This window comes from Panthera uncia (genome assembly GCF_023721935.1).
Source record: "Panthera uncia isolate 11264 chromosome A3 unlocalized genomic scaffold, Puncia_PCG_1.0 HiC_scaffold_11, whole genome shotgun sequence".
Taxonomy (NCBI): Eukaryota; Metazoa; Chordata; class Mammalia; order Carnivora; family Felidae; genus Panthera; species Panthera uncia.
Window position 1 is genome coordinate 63,576,612 of NW_026057578.1, and position 16,292 is coordinate 63,592,903.

At 35.5% G+C, this 16,292-nt stretch overlaps 1 protein-coding gene across 2 annotated transcripts in view; it reads right to left on the minus strand.

Moving 5' to 3' along the window:
* The window catches only part of SRBD1 (S1 RNA binding domain 1), a 198,482-nt gene that overhangs the window by 150,656 nt on the left and 31,534 nt on the right, over window positions 1-16,292 (minus strand). For both annotated transcript variants that reach the window (XM_049651442.1, XM_049651441.1), the window contains exons 7-10: window positions 16,120-16,258; window positions 11,710-11,806; window positions 10,288-10,423; window positions 1,979-2,082 (exon numbers count right to left, since the gene is read on the minus strand). In XM_049651442.1, coding sequence (XP_049507399.1) covers window positions 1,979-2,082; window positions 10,288-10,423; window positions 11,710-11,806; window positions 16,120-16,258 — 476 coding nt within the window. The remainder of the gene's footprint in view (window positions 1-1,978; window positions 2,083-10,287; window positions 10,424-11,709; window positions 11,807-16,119; window positions 16,259-16,292) is intronic.

Here is a 16,292-nt window from a genome sequence, read left to right on the forward strand (position 1 = left end):
CAATTATTCAATTGAGGAAGAATTGAATAAAATAAAATATAGATGAGCCAAGAAAAACCATTTAAATCACTGTAAGGAAACCACTCCTTAACATCTACTCAGTATGAAGATAATAGGCTAAAACCATAACTAATGCTTCCTTAACTGATACTGAGTATTATGAATATTCATAGGAAAATAAGATAGGTGTTGTCCCCCTATTTATAAAAGATATTTCTAAAAAGGAAATATGCACAATAATCCCACTACTTTGTAATAACAGATACCACTGAAGGCTACACAATTAAATGGACTATCATTTACTTCTCTCAAATATGTGAAAAAGGTATTACTTATCATTTAGACAATAATGAAACTGAGAAAGAAATAACATGCTCATAGTCACAAGGGTAAGAAGTAATATAACTGGAATTCAAACTCAGATATATTTGCTTCTTAGAATTTTGGGTTTTTTTGTTTTGTTTTTAAATGTTTACTTATTTACATTTGAGAGAGAGAGAGCCGAGCGGGAGAGGGGCAGAGAAAGAGGGATAGAGAGAATCCCAATCCGCACCATCAGCACAGACCCCGATGCGGGGCTCAATCCCACGAACCATGAGACTGTGACCTGAGCCAAAATCAGGAGTCAGATGCTTAACAACTGAGCCACCCAGGGGCCTCAAGATTTTGTTCTTTCTATGCAACTATCTCAGAGTTTCATCATATTTTAAATTAAAATTATCTAATTTCTTCACACTACTATTTAAATCTATGATTTCTTTTAGGTATTTACTTCCTTTTTATTTTTAATGAAATTTATTTGTTTACAAAGAAAATAAACATTCACTAAAAAAACACCTACAAAATCCACAAGAGAGTATACAACAGAAAATTAAAATCTCACACCAGAGCTATGGAATAGATCATTTGTATTTTTCCAAAAAATGTTCTTACACACAGACATTTTTTGCCATTAATGAAACCATACTATAAATACTAATTATAAGCTGTCTTTTAAACCCAGTAAGACATGTTTGTATCTCAAGTTCAGCTCTATCTCAACTTTTCAAGATGGCTGCACAGAATTCCATGTATGGCTATAACATAATTAGCTTACACAATTTACCTACTGAGTAACATTGAGATAGACATTTCACTTCATGAGTCCTTGGTTAGCATTATTTGGTCACTAAGCAAGTTAATCCTTCATGGAACTGGTTTTTGGCAAAGCGGCTTCCAATGAATTGATGAAAGTACTATGTTGGATGAGAGAGCTAATTTCTAAAGTACACAGTACTGGTTCCTCTCAAAGAAAAATTCATCCGACTCTTCAAATAGCTTTCCCAGCAATCTCCCTAACTTAAGGTTACACAGAATTACATATCCTAACTGCCAGGCAATCTTCTTGACCTTTGTATCACTTTTCTCACTCGCAAAATGGCAGCTACAAATCTGCTCTACCAACGAACCAGATTGTTATAAGGATCAAATACACTCTGAAAAGGGAAAACTAAAAGTTAGAAGTTCTATACAAACATATGATGCAATTTTAAAAGGTTCTGTTAACAAATGAAAAAAGATAATAAAAAGTTACATAAGCTTAGACATTTCTCTGAAATTTCCAATAAATTTAATGTTAACTGCAATCATTTTTACTGTGCAAAATATTTTAGATAAACTGCATATATAGCTTTAGAGATTTATATTATAATATCTGACAAATTATATTTTTGCTTCAATTATCCTTAATGATCAAAACATTTCAGATCTGTCATATACAGCATGTTTTTGTTAATTTAGCTTTTCATAAGAGAAAACACTCTTATTATAAGATTCCAACAGTACAAAAAAGTACTAAGTAAAAATCCCTCTCCCTAGAGATAAGTAATATGAATAATTTATTTAAATACTCAATACATCCTGTTTCCTATTGAAACATACACAACATTTATATTTATTTTAGAAAAGAAAGAAATTCTTTAAAAATCTATAAACAGACCTGTTTTGGATGCACCACCTACAGAATTCATTCTTCACGCCATCAGAAATGTTGACCTTAACAGTCAGTATCTTCAAATTTTCCCCACGGTTAATTGCCAGGATCTGAATGAAAACATATATGGCAAAGACTGATGATCCACAAAATATATAAATGGTCAATTTAATCAGTCAACATTTGTGAAATAAAAGAGCAGTTATCCAGTCTAGAGCTATATGAATTTTTCATTCATTTATTTACCAAAATGTATTTAAAAATAATCACTTCTTTATATTTAAAAAAAAATTATTTTAATAAAATACTGGTATAAAGCCTATGACATTCACAGAAAGAGACTTTGGTGATCTAAGAATCTCATTTCAGATTTGATTAATTGAAAATTTTTGATCATCTGGAGTTAAAAAATATATTTTTCACATTTGTGAAAATTTATGGCTGAGATTTACAAACATGCAAATTCCCATGTGGAACAGTAACTACTAACTGTCACCATTTATTTAGCATTTACTAATTGTCAAGTCCATCTAAGCACTTTAAATACTTATCTCATTTAATTTTCAAAGCCACCAGTGAGGTATGTATTTTCTTCATTTTACATAATAATTTTTCTAAGACTACTCTGTCCCAAATAACAAAGATTACAAATGAAGGAAAAATTTAAATTCAGTTCAAGCTATCTCTTAATGAATATATTAAAAGAGTAACTGTCTTAAAATATATTAAAAACACTCCTTTAAAGAAGAGCAAACGGGCACCTGGGTGGCTCAGTAGGTTGAGCATCCAACTTCGGCTCAGGTCATGATCTCATGGTTCGTGAGTTCAAGCCCCATATCAGGCTCTGTGCTGACAGCTCAGAGCCTGGAGCCAGTTTCAGACTCTGTGTCTCCCTCTCTCTCTGCCCCTCCCTGCTCATGCTGTCTCTCTCTCTCAAAAATAAACATTAAAAAATTAAAAAAAAAAAAAAAACAAAGAATAGCAAACAAACCTAAAGCAAGTAGAAGAAAGGAAATAATATAGAGGGAAAATAAAAAGAGAACAGAAAAATAATAGAAAATAATGCTAGCAAAACCAAAAGTTGGTTCTCTGAAAATGTCACAAAATTAACAAACCTTTTATTAGACCAAGAAAAAAGGGAGGAAGCATTCCAATTACCAAAATCAAAAATAAGGGGGGGGCCATTACTATTGAAATTAGAGAAATAAAAAAGATCATAACAGAATACTATGAACAACTGCACGTCAAATTACATCACATAAATAAAATGAAAAAAATTCTTAAAAAGACAGACTGCCATACAGTAAAATAAAAACAGAAAATCCAAAAAGATCTAAATTAAGTAAAGAAGACTGAATTAGTAATTTAAAATTTTCCCACAAGAAAATGTCCAGGCCCAAATAGCTTCACCACAGAATTCTACCAAACATTTAAAGAATTAATACCAATTCTTCACAAACCCTTCCAAAATATACCATAGAAAACTTCCCAACTCTATTTACCCTGATACCCAAACCAGACAAGAACATTGCAAGAAAAAAATAAAGATCATTATCTCTTATGAATATAGACATGAAAATACTCAATAAAAAAATAGTAAACCAAATTCATAAATATATATAAAGGATTACACACCAGGATCAAAAGGGATTTATTCCAGGAATGCAAAGTTGCTTTAACACCCAAAAATCAACTAGCATAATACGTGATACCCATAAAATAAAAAACAAAAATTACACAATTATCTTCTTACATAATATATGCAGAAAGAATATCTGACAAAATTTCAGCTTTGTTCATGATAAAAACACTCTACAAATTAGAAATAGAAGGCAACTTCTTCAATGCTATAAAAATCACATACAAAAACTCCACAGATAACATCATATTTAATGGTGAAAGACTGGATGTCTTCCCTCTAAGATTACAAGGGTCTACTCTTGCCACTTCTATTTTCAACATTGTACTGGAGGTTCTAGCCAGAGTAATTAGGCAAGAAAAAGAAAAAGAAGACACCTAAATTGAAAAGAAAGAAATATATCTATTTGCAGATAATATGATCTTATATATGGAAAACCCTAAGGGATTCACCATAAAGCTATGAGAACTAAAAAAGAGTTCAGCAGGATTTCTACACACTAGCAGTAAGCATTCTGAAAGTAAGTATTTTTTTTTAATTCCATTTACCATAGCAACAAAAGGAATAAAATACTTAGGAATAAATTTAACAAAGGACATGCAAAACGTAAACTCTGAGAACTACAAAACATTGTTAAAAGAAATTGAAGAAATGGAAAAACATCCCATGTTCATGAACCAGAGGCTTAATATTGCTAAGATGGCAATACTCCCCAAATTGATTTACAGATTCAATGCACACCTATCAAATCCCAGCTAGCTTCTCTCCAGAAACTGACAAACTAATTCTACAATTCATATAGAAGTTCAAGCAACCCAGAGTCAACCTTGAAAAAGAAGAACAAAGTTGGAGGACTCCCACCTTCTGATTTCAAAACTTAATACAAAGCTAACAGTAATCACAACTGTGTGGTACAGGCATAAGGATAGATACATAGCTTAGTGGAATAAAATTAAAAGAGTTTAGAAATAAATGCATATGCCCAGAATTAACTGATTTTCAACAAGGATGCCAAGACAGTTCATTGGGGAAAATACAGTCTTTTCAACAAGTGACGCCCAGACAACTGGATAGCTATGTTCAAAAGAATGAAGCTACAGGGGTACGGTATTTGACTGCAAAAAAAATGAAGCTGGTCGCCTTCCTCACATCATACACAAAAATTGTTCAAAACTGACCTTAGACCTTAACATAACAACTAAAGCTATAAAACTCTTAGAAGAAAATATAAGAGAAAATCCTTGTGACCATGAACTAGGTAAGGTTTTAGATATAATACTACATGAACAATCACTAAAGGAAAAAAGTAAATAGACTGGACTTCAATAACATTATACCTCAAAGGATACAATTAAGAAAGTGAAAAGAGGGGCGCCCGGGTGGCCAGTCAGTTAAGCGTCCAACTTCGGCTCAGGTCATGATCTCGCGGTTCGTGGGCTAGGGCCCCACGTGGGGCTCTGTGCTGACACTCAGAGCCTGGAGCCTATTTCGGATTCTGTGTCTCCCTCTCCCTGCCCCTCCCCACTCATGCGGTCTCTCTCAAAAATAAATAAACATTAAAAAAATTAAAAATAAAAAAGAAAGTGAAAAGAACACATAACATGGAAGAAAAGTTTTACAAATCGGTTATCACATAAAAGAGTTAGATCTAGAACATATAAATAATACTTACAACAAGAGCAAAGACCATGTCACCTCTACACTCCAAGTAGGAACTGATATAAAATAAGTGTTCAAGAAAAATTTGTAGGATAATTGACAACTCTCCATGTTACCCCTACACCAAAAAAACACCTTTTCACATCTGTATCATCGTAAATTACAAAAATTAACAGCTGTTATGATGAGAAATATCCCACAAAAAGTAATGTACTCTAATCTTTTCATTATCCTCTCTTTTAACAGTAAAATGCAGATGGAAGAAAAAACTCAATTTTAAAAATGTTTATAGTGAACACTTCCAAGTTTGGAGAAACTGGCAATCTCTTGATTCCAAATCTCCCCTTCATCTTCCTATAAAACCTTAATAAAGGGGCGCCTGGGTGGCTCAGTCGGTTAAGCGTCCGACTTCAGCTCAGGTCATGATCTCGTGGTTCCGCGAGTTCAAGCCCCGCGTCGGGCTCTGTGCTGACAGCTCAGAGCCTGGAGCCTGTTTCTGACTGTGTCTCCCTCTCTCTCTCTGACCCTCCCCCATTCATGCTCTGTCTCTCTGTCTCAAAAATAAATAAACGTTAAGAAAAAAAAAAAAAAATTAAAAAAAAATTAAAAAAAAAATAAAACCTTAATAAAGAGGGACACCTGACTGGCTCAGTCAGTTAAATACCCAACTCTTGATTTTTGCTCAGGTCATCATCTCACCGTGGTGAGATAGAGCCCTGCATCAGGTTCTGCTTGGAATTCTCTCTCTCCCTCTCTCCCTGATCCTCCCCCACTCACATGCAATCACTCTCTCTCAAAATAAATACATAACCATTTAAAAATAAAATAAGGAGCGCCTGGGTGGCTCAGTCAGTTAAGCGTCCAGCTTCACTCAGGTCATGATCTTGTGGTTTGTGAGTTTGAGTCCCATGTCAGGCTCTGTGCTGACAGCTCAGAGCCTGGAACCTGCTTTGGATTCTGTGTCTCCCTCTCTCTCTGTCCTTCCCCTGCTCGCGCTCTGTCACTCTCTCTCTCTCTCTCTCTCTCTCTCTCTCTCTCTCTGTCTCAAAGATAAATAAAAATTAAAAATAAATAAGTAAAATAAAATAAAACCTTAATAAAAATAAAATAACACAGGACCTACATCTATGGCATTTCTAGGAACCAGAACTAGATTGCCATCTGATTTCTCTAAAACAACATACAAAGCAAGACAACAGCAGAGCAACATATTTAAGAAAGTTAAGGGAAGAAAGTGAAAACAAAAAATATACTGATCCAAGCTGTCTATGTATCAAGCCCATAGGAAACAATTGTGAATGTGTTAGAACTCAGAAAATACTGTTCATATATGCCATCCTTGAAAAATACAGAAGAGTAGCGGTCAGTAAACTATGGTCCATGGGACAAATCCAGATAACACCTGTTTTCATAAATAGAATTTTATTAAAACACAACCATACTCACTCGTTTGTGTATTATCTATGACCGCTTTCATGCTGCAATGACAGCTGTGTAATTGCCAGAAAACCCACCTGGCTCAGAAAATCTAAAACATTTATTCTCTGGTCCTCTACAGAAAACCTTTGCCAACTCTCTATTCGACTAGAGAATAAGCTTCACCCAAAAGAGGACTGGAAAGTTTTGGCAAAAGGACTAAGGCCAGGCATTTCATATAACTGTAGGGCTAAGATTAAAATGGAATCAATATCCATTAAAAAATACAGGTTGCGGGGAGCCTGGGTGGCTCAGTTGGTTGAGTGTCTGACTTCGGCTCAGGTCACGATCTCGCAGTTTGTGAGCTCAAACCCTACATCAGGCTCCCTGCGTCAGTGCAGAGTCTGTCTCAGATCCTCTGTCTCCCTCTCTCTCTCTCTGTCCCTCCTTCTCTCTTGCTCAACAATAAATAAACATTAAAAAAATTTTAAAAAAGAAAGAAAATACAGGTTGCAATCCTGATACCAATGTAGACTTCAAGCTAAAAACCATTAAATGAGGTAAAGAAGAACACTTTATAATGTTAAAGCCACATTCTGGTTTTGGAATAGAGCAAGGGGACTACATATCACACTTTAAAGATGCTGTTACATAAGACATCACTAACATGGTAGAGTAGGGAACTCCAAAAGTCCATCTTACTACAACAGTAATAAGCTGGCAAAAACTGTCAGAATCAACTTTTTCAGAACTCTGGACCCTAGTAAAAAGCTTATAACAACCAGAGGAACACTTAAAGAAACAAGAAGCCACAGAATCTTGGTAAAAGAGCACTTTGAACTTACCATTTGCTCTCCTCCGCTCTGTAGATGAGCAGCGGCCATGAAGATAACAGCCTCATTCCTAGGGCAGGTTGCTAGGGCCAGAGGGAGCGACATGGATCATCGTCTCAAATATTTGTGATCTTGTGTTTTGACCTGTTTGATGGCTCCCTGAAGGACAGACTCAAGGGCTGGCCTTTGTTTTGCCTCAGAGCTTCCCCAGGACAGAAGCCGTTTCCTGAGTGGCATTTGTTAGAAGTATTTAAAGGCAAATAATTGTGCCACAGTGTTGAGGGGTGAGGGCTAACAGTAGATGTAGGGATTACAGTCAGGGCAACTAACAAACGTCAAAAAAACCTCAATGAAAAAGAGGCTTGAAAATTAGATACTAAAGGGGAAAGACTCTTTGTAAAGTTCCTGCATAGATTAGAGAATCCGGGAGTCTGCGTGCATGCTTGGGACAAGACACACACTCTGGAAAGACCTTAAGCTTTCACCTTTGACGGACCTTTGGGCTCCATGCAAACAGGAAGTGAAAGCTAAGGCAGAGGTGTAAACAGCATTTCTAGGCCAATGTTGAAGGACTACCCACACACAGCCAATCTGCAAGAACTGGGGAGAGTTTGTTTTTTGTTTTGGCTCCAGGCATTAAGAAAACCTCTGTCAAATAACTAGCTGTCCACAAAGCTAATGGAAGAAATGTCAGTGGTCACACATGACAAAGATGAATACAGATGTTTCAAAAATAATTCAGAAGGCACTAAACAAAAAAAAATCAACAAACCTCCCCACCAAAGGTAGCAGCAACATATACCAAGGATGGGGGTGGGGGGAAGATCTGATTTTCAGTGTTGGCAATGTATAACACTCAGAATGTCAAGTTTTTAACATAAAACCACAAGGCATACAAAGAAACAGTAAAGTATGACCCATTTACAGGGGAAAAAAAAGAAACTGACAGAAACTATCCCTGAAGAAGCTCAGACATTAGTCTTAATTAGACCACTGTTTTAAATATGCTCCAAGTTCAAGGAAATCATGGACAGAGACCTAAAGGGAATTAAGAGAATGCAGTCTCAACAAAAACAGAATATAGAGTTGAGAATTATAAGAAGAAACCAAATAGAAATTCTGAGCCAAGAACTACAATGACTGAAATGAAAAATTTACTAAAAGGGTTCAATAGTTAATTTGAGCAAGCGGAAGCAGAATTTCATCAGCAAACTTGAAGATAGGTCAATTGTGATTTATGAAGTCTGAGAAGAAAAATAAACAAATAAACAGAGTCTGAGAGACCTATGGGACACCATCGAGTATACCAACATACATATAACAGGAGACCCAGGAGAGAAGAGAGAGGCAGAAAGAATATTTGAAGAAATAATGGCCCCAAATTTCCCAGTTTTGATAAAAAAACATTCATCAACACACCCAAGAATCATAATAAATCCCAAGAGGGATAAACTCAAAGAGATCCACAGTGAGACACATTATAATCAAACTGTCCAAACCTAAAGCCAGAGAATCCTCGAAGTAAGAGAAGTAATTCATTATGTGTTAAGGATTCAGTAAGATCAACAGCTGATTCTTCATCAAAACTATGGAAGCCAAAAGACGGTAGGATGATAAATTCAAACTGCTGAAAAAAAAATGTCAACCACGAATTCTATATCCTGAAAAAGTTCTGGAGATTGGCTGTACAACAATGTGAATATACTTAACAATACCGAACTGTACATTTAAAAACAGGATGGTAAATGGGGCGCCTGGGTGGCTGAATCGGTTGAGCTTTCGACTTTGGCTCAGGTCATGATCTCACGGTCCGTGAGTTCGAGCCCTGCATCTGGCTCTGTGCTGACAGCTCGGAGCCTGGAGCCTGCTTCGAATACTGTATCTCCCTCTCTCTCTGACCCTCCCCCGTTCATGCTCGGTCTCTGTCTCAAAAATAAATAAACATTAAAAAAAAAAGTTAAAAAAAAAAACCAGGATGGTAAAATTATAAGTTAAACACATATGTTACATGTATTTTATCACAATTAAAAATATATTTTAAAAAAGAAAGAGAAATTAAGACCTTACAGATGAACAAAAACTGAAGGAGTCTGTCACTAATAGACCAGCCCTACATTTAATTGTTACAGGAATTACTTTAGGCAGAAATGAAAAGACACTGGACAATCACTCAAAAGTATGCAAAGAAATAAAGAACACTGGTAAAAGTAGCTACATAGGTAAAAAACAGTAATTAAAATTTCAGTTTGTAAATAATCTTTTTTTCCCCTATGTGACATAAAAGCCACTTTATACACTGTAGAGACAACCTATGACTACAATTAGGAAAAAAATCAGTAAACTGAAAAATGAAATTAAAACACTGAGATAAAACAACTATGTTTATACAACTAAGTGAGATCTCTCATACTTTATTCTAAATCAGAATACCTCTAATTTGTATGTCATATGAAAAAGATCCAGAATTGAGCTCAAATCCAAGCACACTGAGAAGCAAAGTCTAATACAAAAGATCACCAGCCAGAAAGTCAAAATATCTGAAGTAGTGTATTGTCAGCCCTACTAATAATTCTCAATGTTAGCAACTTTTCTGGGTCTTGAGTTACCCCATTTTGAAATGGGAAGGATATGACAATATTGTAAGAATTTATATGAAAAAAAATGGTTGCCTTAAAAACTTTAATTCCTTAAAAACCAAAGTAGTAGGCAAATTCAAAGTATCATCATTATTATTACTATCAGCATGGATAAGCAGTTTCCTTATTTACCTGATGATGTTGGATGTTTCTTATGTTGCATGAAAAATTCTGGTAGAGCAGAAACTTATCAACGTCTTTCTCATTTACTTTTTTTGAGGACACCTTCGCCAGAGATGACTGGATGCAAATATACCTATTTTGGCACCTGTTCAGATAAATATGCACAAAACAAGCAGTTACAAATACATTTTATTAATGTAAAATTAACAAAAAAAAGTTAAGGCATAGTTATTACTATGTCTTAGTAAAGAAACACCTTTTATGGAAATAACGTTAGCAAAAACTTAAGCCATTACCAAATGAAAAATTTTTAAATGATGCCCAACTATAAAAATGTACTGACCCGTCAAAAGAGGACTCTGCCCATTCATGCTAGCATAGGTCCTCCAGAGCTATGTGTATATCAATCCTCCTATAAAATGCCTATGTCAGTTCAGATACCATCTGGTATCTACAGATACCAGATCGATAATTCTAGTCTAGATATCTTTCCTAACCACTGAGTGAAGCAGTCAGAGCCAAGTAAAAGATAAAAAGAAGGGAAACAAGAGGATGTGGTGGGACAGCTTCCAATGACAGGCCAAATTCAGCAGTGTAATTACTTACAAAAACACAATTAAAATCCGGGCAGTTCTCCTTCTCTGACTCATTCCTACTAGGGCCACTGAGGAAATAGGAAAGTTCTCTCCCTTGGATTAACAAAAACCCTGACAAGCGATGGCAGTCAACGGGTTCATCTCCCCCTTCCTCTCCTCTGCACACCTCACTCAGCCAGGGATGTGGAGAAAGAGTAAGAGCATAAAGGTTTTTGCTGGAAAACCCTGTCTTGTCTGCTGATACACAGCTGAAAAATATATTAAAACAGGGTTTTGAGATATCTTTCTTTAATGAGGCATAAAATCCAAAGGCCCAAGTAGGGCTTAGGTCATGAAGTTTTAATCTCTTATAAATTGGGACTGTGATACCATGGATAAGCTGTTCTCTCCATCAGCTGAAATTCATTTTGAGGTCAACACTTTTATCTTTACCTATTATTAAAGTTAAATGATATTATATAATACATGTATAGTACACACATCACATATGTTCACAAAGCATGCCACCCGCTCTAAATGAACATGGATCTCTCTAGCACACGCTGTGTAACCATGCAATAGTTTTTAAACTGTTCCTCACAGCCCTCCATTGAGGGGTTTCAGTGTAAGGAGGATGAGCAGGCAGAGTTCCAGGCGCCCTGCCTAGAATTCAATTAAAGCAACTTTACTTTTATCTGTTTTATGTATTAGGGCTCTGCTGCTTGAACAAAGAGTTCTGCTACCAAAAAACAGTCCAAAAATAAAGTTTTTAATGAACACTGGTGTTAGCACTAACCATATGACCCTTACCAGCATGAGTCCACAAAGCAGAGAACTCTATAAAAGAGTTACTCACAATTTCCGAATGAAGTCAAGCGTGTCTTTGTCTTTAGCAATCATGTCTGCTAAAATATGCTGCACTCCCGTTTCAATATCCTGGAGTGCTGAAAGTCCTTTAAGAAATGGGTAAGAGGGAAAACAAAAGCAAGAACTACAGATTGGTTTGTTTTTTTTTTTAATCTATAATTAAATCACAATAAATTTATTCCAGTCAAAATAAACCCTTAAACGGAAAAACTTAAGACAGAAAAGTATCATAGCACTGACCAGTTTACCTCTGAAAAAAAAGTAACAAGTCTCCAAAGCAAGAATACAGGACCTTTACATACCATATAACCTAATGGTGAAAAATGCAACTCTAGAACCATCTGCCTGGTCTAATCCTAGTTCACTACTTACCAAATGTCTGACTTTGGGCAAGTAACTTGACCTCTCTGTGCCTCAGTTTCCTATAAAAATGCAAAAATAATAGTACCTACTTCACGAAGTATTTACAGAGGTTAAATGTATTATGGGAAATATGTATTAACAGAGTCATAACCTAAGATATACCATTTCATACCACTTAGAAAAATTATCCTTTACAAATAGTAATTTTATTAATATTCTTATTTTGACTTCTGAGGCGTTTACTCACATTTTTAATGACCCACTTGAATTTCTCAAATCTCAGGAGCACAAAACAAGAGCTATTTGTGATTGTTCATCTATTTCATAGTTGAACTGTCTACCAATGGTGCGTTATGTTCTTTCTAAGTGCTTCCGGTTTGCTAATTTATACCAGTGACTCTTGAACATTATAGCCCCTGTGATATCAATTTCTATATACATTGAGAGAAATCATCTGCATTCCCTTCTTCCGTTTCTTCTATCTTAATTGTTCTATCTCCATTAAAGCTTCTTTTTTTTCTTGCATTAAAGCTTGAGTTACACAAGCACTAAGTATCATAAGTAGGTTTTTCTGAGAGCATAATTTTAATGAGTAATAGGTACAAAAGACGAAGAGAACAGGAGGACAGACTTATGGAGTCATTAACAAAGAGAAATGCGTTGTTGAGTTTTGTTATAACTAATCTTGAGTAACTACATTTATTTTAAAGGAATTTAACGATTAAAATTAATACAAATTCTGTTTACATTTTAAGAGAATTTCCCCATGAGGGGATTTTCAGGAGTGAATTACCTTTGAGAAGTAGAAGGCTGTATATGTAAAGGACCTAGAACAGCTGTGACATACAGTAAGCAGTCAATAAATGTCTGTTCTTGGTGAGCTATCTCCCTAGATCAGTCTTCATCTTAGAAAACCAGTCACTATGCACTAACTCCTGGAGTCCCAAAGCACCTCACAGCATCATTACACAAAGTTTAATGAGAATACCAGGGTGATAAGTGAAAAGTGAAGATGGAACCCATCTCCAATAACAACCATCGATGAGAGAGAACAGAAAGAGGAAGTTATAGATTTTGCTATTATAACAAAAGACCTCTGAAAAGCCCCCATCATTTTGGGTGAACACAATTTGTAAACTTTTTATAATTAATAAATCTTATATAATTAAAATTATGCTAGAGCTCTAGAGCAATGTTTTTATAGTCTAAGGACCCCAGAATACAATCACACTAGGTACTTATTACAAACACAGATTCCTAGGCTTTGGGACTTTTGTGTTACACAGCATCCCAGATAATTCTGATACTCATTCAAGTTTAAGGAAAAAAAAAACAAAAAAAACCCAACACTGCTGGGGAGGTGCCTTGAACTCTTAGAGCAGTGGTTCTTAGTGGGAGGTAGAAATTATCAATCACTGGACTCATCCAAATTACATAAGCCCTCTCAAGAGAAAAGACTGGAAAAGAGTCTTGTGTGTTTTAAAAAGCACCTTCTTCCATCAGAAAGACTCGGTCATTGGGGCTTAATACAGACAAGAATAATGTAAGTCCACAAAGTTTAGCACCTCAATGAAATCAGGAGAAAATAAGGACTACAGGAGCCAAAAATCTTATTTCCTTTCTTGTAGTGAAAGCTTTCCAGCCACAGATTCTTCAAAGCTCCACAAATTTAACAAAAACTGAAGGACCAACATTTCTTTCACTTTATCTGCACTAAGGCTACCTTTATCTGCACTAAGGCTACCTCTTCTGTACAACAGAGCAATCAGCTACTTCTCTTCATAAACAAAACAGGGATATTCTGGAAATTCTAGGATGTATTCCATTTGTGGCATCTATATGTTTCTGATTCAGATCAAATTCTTGTTGGTCTGTGGCAAGAAGTGTCTTCTACTTCACACTGAAATATCTGGTTTCTTAGACATTTCTTTGAGAAATGATGGGAATGATGAAAATACTTCTTTAGAGAAACAATAAGAGATCTGAGGGTGATCATGAGTCTGTAGATAACCTAAAAGAGCAAAGAAAAGAACACTCCAAGCGAACTTTAAAAACCAGTACCTAGATTGTTTGGAATTAATTGTAATTCTTTGACATTTATGATAAGAGTGAAAGAAAAAGGGAATAAAGCAAACAGGAAGTCCAATACATGTGCTAATACTACCTTAGCTGCAATAAGCCTTGACCAATCCGCATTATCAGAAGTATCACCAAGTGTCATCACCATGTAGTCCATGAGCATCACTACATATAGCCACTCAGAGATACAGTTATCAAACCTATCCAGTAGGAATTCAGTATATGAGTGAACTAAGGAAAACTTTGTACCAAAGGGGGTAAAAGGAAAAGAAATTGACCATAAGAGAAAAATAAGAACAGACAACAAAACTTTATGCATCTGATATTCCGAAAACTCCAACATTTGATTCTAAGAAAACCTACTATCACTGGCCAAGAAAGTTCCCACTGTGGCTGACCTTCATGCTTGTCTATACAGTCTCAGCTACTATTAAAACATTAAATTTGTAATCATTTGAAAATCTAACTAAAAAACACACGTTAAAAAAGTAAACGGGGGCGCCCGGGTGGCTCAGTCGGTTAAGCGTCCGACTTTGGCTCAGGTCGTGATCTCATGGTCCGTGAGTTCGAGCCCCGTGTCGGGCTCTGTGCTGACATCTCAGAGCCTGGAGCCTGCTTCAGATTCTGTGTCTCTCTCTCTCTCTGCCCCTCCCCCACTCATGCTCTGTCTCTCTCTGTCTCAGAAATAAACATTAAAAAATTAAAAAAAAAATTAAACAAACTTCACTTTTACTCATTTCAACCCATCTCTAAACACAAATAATACTAATTTGCTTTTTCTTTTAATTATTGCCTTTTTCGAAACAGAGATTAAGATAAGTGTATTTGTATGTGAACAGACATACGGAGTTTTACAGACACTCATCCTTAATTTTTTAATAACAAACTCACACTGCTGAATTGTTTAAAAGGAACACAGGTTACAGTATGCTAGGATTCTCTACAGTGTAGTAGTACATACTGTGGAATTTCTTATCAGAGACTGCCCCCTATAGACACTTAAGTCTCCCAGCCTAAAGAATCAACAGAAGGCCAAAGAAACTAGAATGAGTGCAGGAATTAGGAGAGCACCAATCTCCCCATCTCATCCTGTCAGAGCACTCCCCAAAAAAAGCCGTGCTTACTCAAAGCTCTCACTCTAGGGTTTATTTTGTCAATAAAACCAATGTATCCTGACATGCATCAGTTGTCACTTTCCTTGGGTTTTTCTTAGAATTCTCTCTCTTACCCTCTTCCCATCTCATTCTCTCTTGTGCACACACACACACAAAAGGAGAGGAAGATACACTTCAGAAGAAAGAAACTTTACACCTGGAGAGTAGAAGTGTGGAAGCAGGCGTTCACTTTATAACTCATGTATGTCAGAATCATTGAAATTCTTTTTAAAGAATACATACAACTTTTGTAATTAAATAATTTTTTCACATCCCAGTGTTATAAAGAATGTCCTATATTATCTTTTAAAATACTCTGTTTCTAAAAAATTATTTAAAAAGGAAAAGAAAGCAATTATCTTAAAAGAAAAGGTTAGCAAAATTGACAAGATTAATAATTCAACTACAATAAAATTAAGATCTTCTATTTTCTTTTTATTTAATAGACAGCATAAAGAAAGTGAAAAGAGAAGTTACAAACTGGGAGATAAGATTTATAATACACATAACTGAGAAAGAATATCTTAAAAAGTACTTATAAATTAATAAGAAAAGAGAAACAACAACACAAAATAAAAATGGGCAAAAGACTAGAACAGGCACTTCATCAAAAGAAGAAGCTGGATGGCTAAGCAGGAGGTATATGGGGATTTGTTTTATTAGAATTATTTATTCTTTATATGCTATAATATTCTTTTGTATAGTCATTACTTAATGAAATATTTTTTTAACATAGTTTTCAAATTTGGAAAAAAAGAAAAAGAAAAAGAAACAGGGATGATCTCTTGAAGTAAAGCTGGTACCTTTTACGTTGGGTTTAATGTAAGATAGCAGATTGAGCTGCCCTGGATTCTCAAGCAGTGTCCTGGCTGCTCCTTCTAATCCCAACTGCTTTGCTCTCTGGGCTTTAGTGCCTTTGCTCCCAGTTTTATATGGAGCTGACTGCAGAGGGAGGAAAAAAAAAGTCAGAAAATAC